Source organism: Vigna radiata, chromosome 2, assembly GCF_000741045.1.
Source record: "Vigna radiata var. radiata cultivar VC1973A chromosome 2, Vradiata_ver6, whole genome shotgun sequence".
NCBI classification, from domain to species: Eukaryota; Viridiplantae; Streptophyta; class Magnoliopsida; order Fabales; family Fabaceae; genus Vigna; species Vigna radiata.
In genome coordinates this window covers 15,895,145-15,908,532 of record NC_028352.1, presented here as the reverse complement: position 1 = coordinate 15,908,532, position 13,388 = coordinate 15,895,145, and the positions used below count along the sequence as shown (strand labels likewise).

Below are 13,388 nucleotides of genomic sequence, written 5' to 3'. Positions count from 1 at the left end.
ATTAGATTCGGGTGAATATGGTGGGGTCACTTCATGGACAGTTCCTTCTTTAACACAAAATTCATTAAACAAAACATACTCACCACCTCTATCTGATCTAATCCTTTTAATTTTCTTATTCAACTTATTTTCTACTTCTACTTTATAGGTTAAAAACACATCAAAGGCTTCATCTTTATGTTTGATTAAATACACTTTAGTGTATCTAGAATAATCATTTATAAAGGTTACAAAATAATTTTTACCTCCTCTAGACATGGTTTGTTTTAAATCAGTTAGATCAGTATGAATTAACCCTAATAGTTCAGTTTGACGTTCTACAGAAAACATGTTTTCTTTGTTAATTTAGATTCTACACATATATCAAATTTCTTGTGCAGTCTTACAAACAGAGATCCTATAAAATTCGTCAACAGTTAACGCAGATTAAATAATATTATGAGCTTTTACGTCGTTTTGAAACCTTTTCTTTTCTTCAGCAGTCCACTGAATACGGGGCTTTGGTTCCTGTATATTGTTAGTAGGAACAGACGAACCAAATGCAATAACATCCTAAATCTCACAATCAATAGACTCAATAAATATTTGCATTCTAACCTTCTGTTGGGGCAAATCAGCAAGTGTACCGAGTCGCACAAGTAATATAAAATGGTAAGACCAAGTATCGTTTCCCAGAGAACTCTCGGCACTGAACAGTTGTGTGAAAAACAAGATTAATTAAGACTAAAAATAAAAGAGATCAATGGTGTTGATTGCAATAATAATAAAATAAAGAAAGATAAATTGACCACTGGCAAAGGAGCACAAAGATGAATGGGGATTGAATTAATATGAGATGATTATGCTGTTGGGGTTTTGATTTCACCAAGTTCCCTCTCATGTATATAAGAATTCCTCTTTTTATGCATTAATGTTAACGTCCCTCACTAAAATACTTAAACCCAATCCCTTGGTGAATAAGCTTGTCCCTAATTACCAGTTCATGCAACCTAGCATCTCTTCCTAGTAAAAAGATGTGAAGATCAAGAGGTTAAGACGACTAAGACTCATACCCTCATCCCTGAGATATATAACCCTTAGGAATAATTTAACAAGGACCTGAATTACAAGGAACTTCCCGACACTCATGCAAATCACAAATAATGCTATTGTATAAGCAAGAATAAGAACAGATAAATTATTCTAACAATTAATGGAAAAAGCATATGAAATTAAGAATCAATTCAAATACATGAGAGTTTCCAAAGCTACATCAATCCCCAACAACAAATAGAAATTAGTTCCACATAGACATGGGGGAACCTATGAATAATGGAAGAAAAGAAGAAGATGGAAGATCTAGAGTAGGCTAAGAGTGTATTGGAGTGCTCTTCTCTGCCAGGGATGCAAAACCTAGAGCCCCAGGGTCCTTTAAATAGTGTTAGGCGTGTCCCAGAGTGCGGCCCAGTCCAAAAGAATCAAATCAGAGCAAAAACAGGCCTGGTCCGCAAAAGTCGAAGCTTGGGCGCCAGAATTGGTCGCTTGGGCTACGGGCGTCTGTCGCCCGGGCGCCAGGTCCATCGCCCGGGTGACGAGCGGTGATTTCCAGCTCGTAAACTCGACACTCTCTGTCGCCTGGGCTCACTCGGGCTTCGGGTTTTCTTCCTCTTTGATGCCTTTTTGACCCTTTTTGAGCTCCTTCTTCATGGCTTTTCTTCTCTTCTTCCTTTAGTGCTTCAAACTATTAAAAAAAGGGGAATTTGTTAGAAAGCAATTAAAATCAACCTCAACTCTCTTATTCACACAAATTACTAAAAACATATGAGTTCAAGCAAGTTTCTAAGCCAAAAGGGGTGCTTTTACTATCAAAATCATGTATCAAATAATGATATATTTTTCCTTCATCACCTTCCAGAATGCATAATTTCCACCTGTGAATAGAGGTGGTCTATTGATAGAAGCACCCTCTACAAAAGTTTGATATGATCCTGCCATTTGAATAACTATCAAATCGAGCTTTGATGCCAATTGTCAGAGCAACTGCAACGAAATGGTTAGCATGGAATAACAAACCAAGAGGGGGGGAGGGGTGAATTGGTTATATTACTTTTTCGTGTCTTTTAATTATTTCTCTCAATTTTACTTACTAAGCAGATAGTTAAAATAAAATGACAAGAGTAAGGTAGAGAGAAACTTGCACAGGTAGTTTTATCCGGGTTCTGGTCACAAAGATCCTACTTCCAGTCGCTTATCTCAAAACCAAGATAAACCTTTTTTCCACTAATCACAAAACAATTACAAATAATAATCACATAGAAAAACAATTTGTAAGAGTTTAGAAAACCACCTCTCTTGAAACATGAAGAGATGAACTTACACCTCCTTTGAGTCTTCACAAAGGATGATCACCTCCTTCGAATACTTCACGAAGGATGATACTCTTCCAAACACCTCCTTAGATGCTCCAAGGATGAATCAACTATTTCTCTGTCACCGCAGTAGCACTTCACAACTTTGCAGACAAGAGTTTCTTTAGCTTCAGCAACAACACACTGTTCTCAATGTTTTCAGATGTTTAGAGCGCAAGGGAAGAGTTGTCGATGATGGATAAAGAGATCCTATTTATAGACTCAAGCAAAAACTCTTCCATTCTTTCTAACTGGCCATTTAACGCTTTTAATCGATTAATATTAATTTTAATCGATTAAAATGAGTACAATGGCTAGTTTTTGAAAACCAGAAAACTCCAACGGCTAGCTTTAATTGATTATTCTAAGAATTATTCGATTAAAATAGGTAATAATCGATTATTTCCATACCAGTTGAGTTTTCAGAACCTGCAACGTTATAATTGATTATACCTTGGTTTAATCGATTAAAACCGTACGTTTTTTATTCTGAACAGTAAATATAAAGTATGAAAGTACAAGAATCAAATCTAACTTCTAAACCTTAAACTATAATTATTACAAAAGCTTTTTATATAAAAAACAAGTCTTCAAAGGATCTTCATGAATCTTGATATATCTTGACTTGATTTGGATATCATCAAAACTTCATCTTCATCATTTTACTAACATTTAACCCCCACCTTTCCCAATAGTGCTACAGAGATTAAATTAACTCTGATTGATGGAACATGTAGCACATCACTCAAGGCCAGAGTCTTTCCAGATGGGAGTTTGAGAAGTACTTTTCCTTTTCCCAGAACATGAGTGGTGTTGGAATCACCGAGGTAGACATGTTCTTCTCCATCCCTTACACTAGTGGAAGAGGTAAAGGCATTTTTGTTTGCATAGATATGCCTGGTAGCACCAAAGTCTACCACCCATTTGCTCACATTGGTCATCAAATTTACTTGAGAAACGATCCTAGCAATGATGTCATCTCCTTCGACTATATTTGCCCTAGGAGGATTGTCGTTTCTTACTTTATACCAGGTGGGTTTAGATTCATTGGGACGAGATTTAAGAAAATTATTTTTCTTCTTGTGATCAAGTTTGTGTACGTACCTTTTGGGAGCAGCAACAACTTCATACATGTCTAAAAGGGTGGACACGCATTCTTGCAAACGCCGGATGTTCTGTCCAGAGAAAACCTCAATTTTTGACACGTTTAGAAGTGATTTCGTGAAGACCGTCTGAGTTTCGGAAAAAAATGGTTTGGCTTTCCGAAGGCATGCTATTGACATCAGTCATAAGTCCTTAAGATTGTTGTAAAAAGATGACATAATCATGAACAAAATTTCCTGAGGCATGTAGAGTCATTGTCCTTAAGGACTTATCCGCGGTGTATTGCGTAAGTCTCCCAAGATACAATAGGAACTTCCTAGAATATCTCTGAGGATCTCAGAACTAGAAACTCTTAAAAGAGTATAAAAACAAACCCAAAATATTTTTAGAAGATGAAAAGAAGACAAGAGAATGAAAGAAGACTGTTTTTTCTTGTGTGTCTTGGAATGGAGGAAAAACTCTCTATCTATAAATATTTTTAATGTTGCAGCAATAAAATCATTTAAGTTGTTATTTAAGACATTACCATTTGCCAATTAATAAAAAAGTAAACGTTGTAAATTAAAAAAGTTAACGTTGGCAAATATTAACGTTGCAATGCAACGTTTTCATATTTTGCAATATATTATAACAAAAAGAAGGATGTTATCGTGAAAGTAACCTTACCAATCCTTTCAATAAATGGAAAAGGATCAAAGAACCTCAAACTTAGTTTCTGGTTTTTCCTTAAAGCAACAGATATTGTCTATAAGGTTGCAACTTGACCAACACTTTATCTCCAACCTTAAACTCCACATCCATCCATTTATGATATGCATTTTTCTTCATTATTTATTGAGCTCGATGAATATTATGCTTAAGATGGTAGATGATGATCTCTCTCTACAACAATTGCTCTTGAACTGAAATCAGATTCGCTGGGTCTCTTCCATATACATTCTTGAAAGGAGTCATGCCCATGCAATGGTGATAGGAAGTGTTATACTAGAATTCAACCCAAAGGCAAGAATTTGATCCACTCTTTAGGGATGTCAATCCATTAATCCAACGGAGATAGTGAAGGTTGAACTTGCAATCAATAGCATTGGTCTGGTGCATTCTCCTCATATGATTGAACTATGCTGGACTGCTCAACTTGGTTTGCTCCCCATGTAGGTTACGAACTAATTGCTTGAGCTTGTTTTATAACACTCAAAATTTAAATAAAATTTAATTGCATAGGTTATATTAAAAAAATTATCAGAAAAACCTTAGTCAAAATCTATTCATGTATAAATTTCAATAATATAATAATTTTCAGTAAAAATAAATACTTAAATGAAAAATAATAATAAATTAGTATGATATATAATTATAAAAAATAGGCTATATAAATATAAATTAATACAAATGAGCAAATTACATGTTTTATAAGAAAAAAAAAAACTCATACCAATTTGTGAATAGTATTAAATGTGTTTTTTCTATTTTGTTTTAAAACTATTTCAGAATAAGTTTTAAAAATTAATTTAAATTCATAAAGTAATTTTTGTTAAACTAACACTTAAAACTGTTATTTTAAAAATTTAATTTAGGATATTTGTTTATTCTAAATCATTTTTCAATAAGTGTTATTTAATAAAAAAAACAAATAGTTTATTTATTTGAATTATGATAAAAGTGCGTTTTCGTTACATTTACGTGGAGTTGCAGTTTGCTTTGATCACATTGTATGTTGTTACAATTTTGAAGCAGTTAAATGAATTGTTAATAAGTTCAATTTTTTTAAATTGAATCACAAAATAGTATAATTCAGTTTTTAATAAAAATAGTTTAATTTTTATAGTATAATATAGTATGGATATTCTATAGTTAGGACAATTAGATTAGTAGAAAAAAACATTTACCAAGTCAAAACATACTAGTTTCAATAATCACCACTTGGGCTTAAAGAAAAATTGCAGACTTAGATAAAATCCTTTGTTGACATGCTAGGAGAAGCAATAAAAAAAATGGTTTTGATGCCAACGAGTATGGTCTAAATACAAGTTTGAAAATAGATAAAAGTTTGAAAAAGAAATTAAAACCAAAATCTTATTATAATTGAGAGAAAAAAAAACATTTAATCTTAATTTTAATTCATGATAGTAAAATCCACAAATTATTTGCAGAAGACTCAATCCAGAAATATAATTATAACTGTTAAATTATGCAATTTAAAATACATTTCAAGATTATATAATTCATAATAGGTTTTCGAAGTTAGAAATGTATTACATATTATCTGCTGATAGAAAGAAAATTACACATCATCCGTTTCAGAGATGTATTCCAAACTGAAAATCAAGAAATATAACAATCAAATCGATTGAATCATCCAAAATATATTTCTATGTTATGCAATCAAAAAATATTTTCAGGTTCATAAGTGCATTTCTAATGACGTAATCTACAAATGTATTACATAAACAATTTTGACTTTAACCCTAGCTCAGATCAGAAATCACGGATTACATAAATAAGCCCTCTGCAACATGCTTTTCTGCAGTCCTCTCCAATCCATGCGTGAACTGTTTTGTTATTACATCCCATGTAACACTAGTAATGCTGCGTTTAGTCAAACACCATCTAACAATTTATGAAACCACAATATTTGTCAAAAAAATAAATTGCTATGTTAGGCACCAAACATGAAACTGAGTTTTCTAAAGCCATTCAAAACCTTGTTCTAAAACATAAATATCTAGCTTCACCTGAAAACCTGAGGCAAAAGGGACATACATAATAGTCGTTCAAAGGTTCTGTGCTTAGCATTAGGATATAGTGAGACCAATAATCATCTCCTGTCACCATGATGCCTCTTATGAGGATAATCATCAGCTTCAACATGTTGTCTTTTGTGTCCACGTTCCTCCCTTCTATGTCTGTAATCTCCATCCTCCCTTCTACGTTTGTGATCCTCATCAGCTTCAATATCTTGCCTTTTATACCCTCGTTCTTCCTTTCTATGTCTGTAATCTTCATCTTTCCTTCCATTTTTGTAATCATCATCACCTGGACTTCTCTTTCTTCGTCCAGAATCAATCTTCACATCTTGCTTTCCACTGTCTTCAGGTCTCTTCCTATAACCTCTGTCATTCCTTCTCTCCAAATGGCTAGAATCTGTGTTTCTCCTATCATCTTCATCTCTTCTTCTAGGGTCTCGCTCATCTTTATGCTTGTAGTTATCTTCTTCGTATCTTCTTCCAGAGTCTCGCTCATCTTTACGCTTGTAGCCATCATCCTCTTCTTTTCTAGATTCATGATCAACTTTCCACCTGTAATCATTTCCATGTCTACCCTTGTGCCTATCTCTGTCTTTCTTGTCAGCATTCGAATCCAAATCTCTTGCACCTCTGTCATATCGTGCTTTGTTTTCTCCATTTCCCCCATGCTCTCTGCTTCTATCACCGTACCTATCTCTTACCGTATCCTGATGCCTACTACTTCTATGATCTTTAAAATTTTCTTCCCTAACTTTTCTCTCAACTGGGTCATCCCTGTCATGCTTTCGGTGTTTTACATCTTGCCTTGGACTTTCTGGGTTATCATCTCCATCAAAAACCATGTCATATCTGCATGCACCATGAAATTGTTCTCACATTTGGATAGACAAAATCAGAGACAGTCAAAGAGTGACACATGCAACCAGAAGTACATACCTCGAATTATCTCCACCACGTTGGGTATTATCATCCTTTAAAATGTATTTTGTTTGTGGTTGTTTCATTGTAGCATCTCCAGTGCAGTCCTTGGCAATATGATCTGTAGAGCCACATTTGAAGCATCCTCCACCTGCGGTAATAAATTATTGTAATAAAAATTACATAGGGAAAGGAGCAGCTGTTTACAGCCAAACATTGGCATTCAGCACAATGTTGTATAAGCAAAACAATTAATAAACAAATTCTTACAAATTGCGATATTGGTAAGAAACTTGGTTGGGAGTAGTGTTGTCAAACTCAAGGATTGTAAGGGGATCGGAAAGACAATAAAAGATCGTAACTCAATGACCATAAGTGACTAGTAAGAGTCACGATTATAAAAAACAAAATTATATCCATAAACAGGTGTATTATTATTAAAAATAATAAAAATAACTCATAATAATAACTATAATAATAATATAATTATAACTATTATTATAATAATGATAAGTTTAAATAGTAAAATTTAGTAAATAAGTCGTGGATAAGAAGAACCAATGAGTGCGGATGTCAGCAGAACAAGAACTCGAGCTGCGAGCAGAACAAACCACTTGAGCTGCCAGCAGAACAACCAAGGCAACTACTACATCACTAAAAGGAACCCTAAAATAAACAGAGGTGAGAGCAAACTAAAAAGTAGAGAAACAGAGGCTAAGCATAGCTAACTGCGTAAGTGACGAGCGAGTGCAAGGGCAGCGAGCACCGGCGACTCCAAGAGCGGTGTGCGTGGTGAACGTAACCTAGTTGAAAAAGGTAACCCTAGTTGAAAATGGTAAGAGCATTGGGCTTCTCATGGGTTGGGTGGATCATAGGACCAGAAGGATCAACTTGCTTGATGCTCCAAACTTGCAGCATTGTGCGAGTTTTAGATCTTACTCGCTATTTTAACAACACTGGTTGGGAGAACCACACCACAAAAGCTAAATGTTGTAGTTGGAAAGCCCAAGCTCTGATAAACCTCACAAGAATCTCATATTTCTAATATGAGACTTACATCAATACCTACCAATTGATCCTAAGAGATATTATTATCGTTACCTTTACCCTTTTGATCTTTCCGCCTGTATTGGGACCACAATTTTGCCACACTTTGACTAAAATCCACATGTATCCTTCGATCATCAATCAAAGCATTATCCATCTGCAATTCAGGGAGCAATCAAGAAGAAAAAAGTTCAGAATACGAGTTTTCTTTTCAAACCACAGCAATTTTTTTTCTATATATACACTTCAAAATACTTATTTGAACTCAGAATTGCCAGAGAAAATAAGAACTCTTCAACCCACTGTCTAAACCTCAAATAAAAATTGAAACGCAAGATCACACAGGAAATGTAACCAAGGATAGAAAGAATAAATAAATAAATCTACAACAGTAATGTGCATGAAGCAAAACAGAGTAATTTACTACCAAGAAAAAAAAGAAGAATCATGTGGTAAAAATATGCTTCAAAATTTTCAGCATACCTTAAAATATGCTTCCTCACATGCCCGTTTGTCCTCAAATTCTGTCCAAATGAGTACATATCAGATGTGGTTAATTGCATGAAAACAAAAAGAGAGCATTCATTTTCCAATTACAGAGTAGGTTTATCTAGAAACTAAGAATCAATTCAATCCTAAGATTAGCCATTACAACTTCTAAATAAAATTGATGAAGTATTTGAAGGAAACCAATATAAAATGTTGAAAATGGTTGCTCAATTGGTCTGAAGCACAAATTTAATAGTAAAAACATACATTTCTATTTACTCATTAGAGTCCACAAATCTAAATCTCCAAAGTTCAGGCCTTATGCTTGGATAATGGAACATAACATGATAAAAAACTAATAATAGGTTAAATCTTCAAAGTTGTTAGAAGTGAGTTTTAGGCCTAACTCAACCCCACAAAACCGGCTTGTAAGGTGAAATCTGCACCCCACTTATATATTATAAATGACCTTATCTCTAGTTGATGTGGGATTTCCAACACACCCCCTTCACGCCGAGGTATATACATCTCGAGCGTGAGACTTAGATATTAATGGGTGGTCCAATAACGGTCCAATAGCGGATAGAACAATTTGCCCAACAAATATCGCTAGGATAGACTCTAACCATAGCTCTGATACCATGTTAGAAGTGGGTTTTAGGCCTAACTCAACCCCACAAAACCGGCTTGTAAGGTGAGGTCTGCACCCCACTTATATATTATAAATTGGCCTTATCTCTAGTCGATGTGGGACTTCCAACAAGAGTTCACACTAAACAAAGCTCCTTAAATGTGTTTTTATGGCTGATGTTCAGAAGGTGAGGTCCACTCTTGCATCAAACAACAGCCATTTTTTATTAAAATAAATTTATTGGAGTTTTTATGAATTCTGGATATGTTTTGAAAATCTGGGAAGAGTTCTTGACAATTAACACACAGGATTAGAAAGGAGTAAGAAAGGCAAGTTTATTGCTTTATGGTTTCATCAGTTCTTTGGCGTATCTGGATGAAGTGAAATTTTGTCCATGACTTATTAAGGAAACATCCTTATCAATATACAAAGAGAATGGGGAGAGATACGTGGATATTTTATCCTTCATTTTACTTGTTTAATTTCTTTTCTCTCTAATAATAAAATAATAACGACTATTTCTTCTCAAATATGCATCGAATTTTGTGCCGTATGTATGCATTTAGCCAAACATGACTGAACTTCTAACACCAAATATAACCAAATACCAACAGAAACTTATTTAGTAGGATTTCAGTGAATCAAAAGAGGTTGACTTATATTTTATAACTTATCCTAAGATGCAATAGAAAAGGAAAAAATAGCTAAACTATTGTTTATGTCAAGTTCAGGATGAAGGAACTGGAATTAGCAATCTGAAGATCATTTCTCAATCAAGAAAGGAAAAATAAATAATTTTTTCAAAATATTTATAAAAGAAGAAATTCATTAAAACAAGGATAGAAATACAAAGAGAATGGAAGGTCTGGAACAATAAAAGAGTATAACACATAAACATAACAGTTGAAAGAAGAAAAAGAAATGTATATTAATTGTGTACAATGGACAATCACTAATCGCCCTTTTAAAGAGTAAACATTAAAAAATGGAAATAATAGAAAACATGAAAACAATATTCCCACGATTTCCAAAAATACAAACAATATCTCATTATATGCATCAGATTAAAAAATATCAATGACATCAAAAGATAAGTATTCCAGGATATCCTAAAGATATATCACGCACAGATTACAACAAAGAAAGGAAGAAAATTAGCAGAGCAAAGCTGGTCAATGCAGCAACATATATATTGAGGAATAACATTAGAACATGTATGTACTTCAACCAAATAGAAGCCAAATTGGTGAGTGCATGATCAACAAGAAGAAAAAGGGCAGGAAACTTTTAGAACCATCGTAAGGATCATGACAAGAAACAAGAACCTCTTTACTTAAAAAAAAAAATAATTCTTTGTTTTCTTTCTTTGAAATCTCACAGTCACAGATTCATTTTTTTGGAGATGTTTCTTTTCCTTTGATTGAAATTTCATTTTTTAATTATAATTGTAGTTTAGTAATTGTTGATGGGCTTCAATTAAACCCCAAGAGGATAGGAATTTTCGAACAAATGGACGGTACACATGAAAGGAATGTTCAAGACCAAGCAATGAAGCAAACCAAGCCTTGGATGTGTGACAAGGCAAGGAAAACATGGGAAACATGACCTTGGTGAGCCACTTTAGGATTGTTCTAGAATCCATTTTTGAATTTTCAAAACTGAAGCCAAATGTCCAAGAACTATGCCTGTATAAAAGCACTATGTATCTGATAGGATATAAGGTGATAGGTTATAATGGGTTGAAGAAAGGAGGGCAGTTAGGAGGGAAGAGTTGTTTGGCACTTAGTTAGTTAGTGGGAAGGGGAAGAGAAACTTTATAAATAGGAAGTGAGTTCTGTAAAGGGGGAGGATTCATTGTATTCTTTGTGTAGAGACAGGACTTTTGCCTNTGGAGGGAGGTTANGCTCTCGNTTACTGATTGTACCNTACATTTGCTGATGTGAATACAAATATTCATTCTTTTACAATTGATTTCCTTGCTGTGAGTGTGTGAGTGGGTTGTCTAAGTTAGGTTCCATATCCAGGAACCTAACAAATTGGTCCGACCTGCCAGATCGAGGTGGGGGTGCCGGATTTGTGAGAAGCTACCGTTTCAAGAAGCTATCGGATTTTCAAGAAAACTGCAGGATCTCCTAGATCAATAAGGGAACAAGAAGTGATCAAGAAGTGATCAAGAAAGGGTGGAGGCATGGAAGGAAGAATCAATACTTTGGAGAGGTGGGCCAGCAAACATAAAAGGGAGCTAGCAGAATGGAGAAGAAATAAAAGAAATACTGCAGAAATCCAAGAATCACATAAATGGCTCAGAAAAAAGTAAGAAAACTGTCAGGAAAGGAAAGAAAGAGGGAGAAACAGATAGGGGTGTTGTGCAAGATAGTCTGCTAGACATCAAGAAAGCCAAGAAACTTTCAGATGAAGAGGAGATGGAGGAAGACAGGGGTGCACAAAATTGGAGGCGGCAGGTAGAATTGGCCAGGTTTGAGGGGCTGGACCCATTGGGATGGATCTCTCAGGTAGAGAAGTTGTTTGACACCCAAAATGTCACAGATAAGGTGATAGGATGTTGTTGACGTTAGTTAACAGTTAGAGGGAGTAGTTGCCTAACTGTGTTAACAGTTAGGAAGGGCGGGAATATATCTTTGTATAAATAGGAGAGCGTGAGGAGTAGAGGGGGACTTTTGGACTGTTAGTAGTTTCTAAAACAGGATTTGGTTATCCTTGTTGGGGAAGGTTAAGCTTCCTTTGTTCTTCTTGTTCTTGCATTCTTTCTTGAAGTCAATAATATCAGAGGTTATACATACTTTTTGTACTGTTTTCGAGAGTTGTTGAGTGAGAGATAAGATTTCTTTAACAAGAAACCTATCATAAGGAGAGGCTCAGGTTGGCTTACAGCTGCATGGAGGGAGGCACAATCTATTGGTTCAGGGCCTGGAAAAATAAAACCAAGAACCTTTCTTGGAAAGGGCTAAAAGAGGCATTAATAATGGGGTTTGCAGGAAGAGATAGAGGCTCTGTTTTGGAGAAGAAAAGAGAGACGGAAGTTGCAGTTGAGTGTTGATGGTTTTGCAAGAATTAAAGGGCAAGATAGGAGAGAAGAAAATATATGTGGAGAGGAAGGCAATGATGAAAACTGTGATGGAGACATGGGTGTGACTGCTGCTGGAAGAGTTGAAAAAGCTGCTGTTTTTACTGTTGCAGATAAAGTTGCAAAAGTTGCTGTTTTTACTGCTGCTGAGAAAGTTGCAAAAGCTGCTATTTTTACGGCTGCCCAGGAAGTGGCAAAAAATATTGTTTCTAGGGAAGATAGTGGGGTAGGTGGTGATGTGTATGTCAAAACAGTGGAGAAGGGTGAAGACAGAGTAAAGAAAGCAGAACATGGTGGGAACATGGTGGCTATTATGGCTGGAAATAAAGTAGAAGATGCAGCTGACTTGAGTGGGGAAAAAATATGGTTGTCACAAACATACAAAACACCCGAAGACCAATGGCAGGGATATTTCTTTGCATGACTACACTATAACATTCAGAGGAAACAATTAGCTCAACATGATGATGATGAAGGAATTGGATGGTCAGATCAACAAGTTCTTTACTTTTTAGCTTCTAGGATGAACAAATCTGGGCAAGGTGAGGGCTTCGCTAGGACTACTGCTATAAAAATACAAAAAAGGTTTTGGGGGTGGAAGGAGAGAAAAGAATTCTTGATCATTCATCAGAAAAGAGTTAAAATTCAGGCCCATGTAAGTGGTCACCAGGTCAGAAGGCAGTATAGAACAATCATATGGTCCATGGGAATTCTGGAAAAGAAGCAACTCTTAAAGGAGTCAACAATTCTTTCATATAGACCACCACCCAAGCCTCCAGACCTGAATTGGAGGGCAGCAGCCAGTGGGTTTGGGTTCCCTCCTATGATGAGGATGAGCCATGGGAACAAGCATTACTGTACCAACTTTGAGGACAAGGTTGTTTTGCAGCAGGGGGTAATGATAGGATATAAGGTGATAGGTTATAATGGGTTTAAGAAAGGAGGGCAGTTAGGAGGGAAGAGTTGTTTGGCACTTAGTTAGT

At 35.3% G+C, this 13,388-nt stretch overlaps 1 protein-coding gene across 3 annotated transcripts in view; it reads right to left on the bottom strand.

The window, feature by feature from the left end:
- Positions 1-5,838: 5,838 nt before the first annotated feature.
- LOC106756135 (peptidyl-prolyl cis-trans isomerase CYP59) overlaps positions 5,839-13,388 on the bottom strand; it is a 20,211-nt gene continuing 12,661 nt past the window's right edge. The window contains exons 15-19 of one of the 3 annotated variants that reach the window (XR_002667194.1): positions 8,684-8,724; positions 8,255-8,357; positions 7,172-7,304; positions 6,224-7,084; positions 5,839-6,098 (exon numbers count right to left, since the gene is read on the bottom strand). Coding sequence is in view for 2 of the 3 variants with exons in the window: in XM_014638411.2 (XP_014493897.1) it covers positions 6,307-7,084; positions 7,172-7,304; positions 8,255-8,357; positions 8,684-8,724 (1,055 nt within the window). In the remaining variant the exon portion in view is untranslated. Of the gene's footprint in view, positions 7,085-7,171; positions 7,305-8,254; positions 8,358-8,683; positions 8,725-13,388 lie in introns of all 3 variants that reach the window. The other 2 variants (XM_014638411.2, XM_014638412.2) reach the window with 2 other exon arrangements.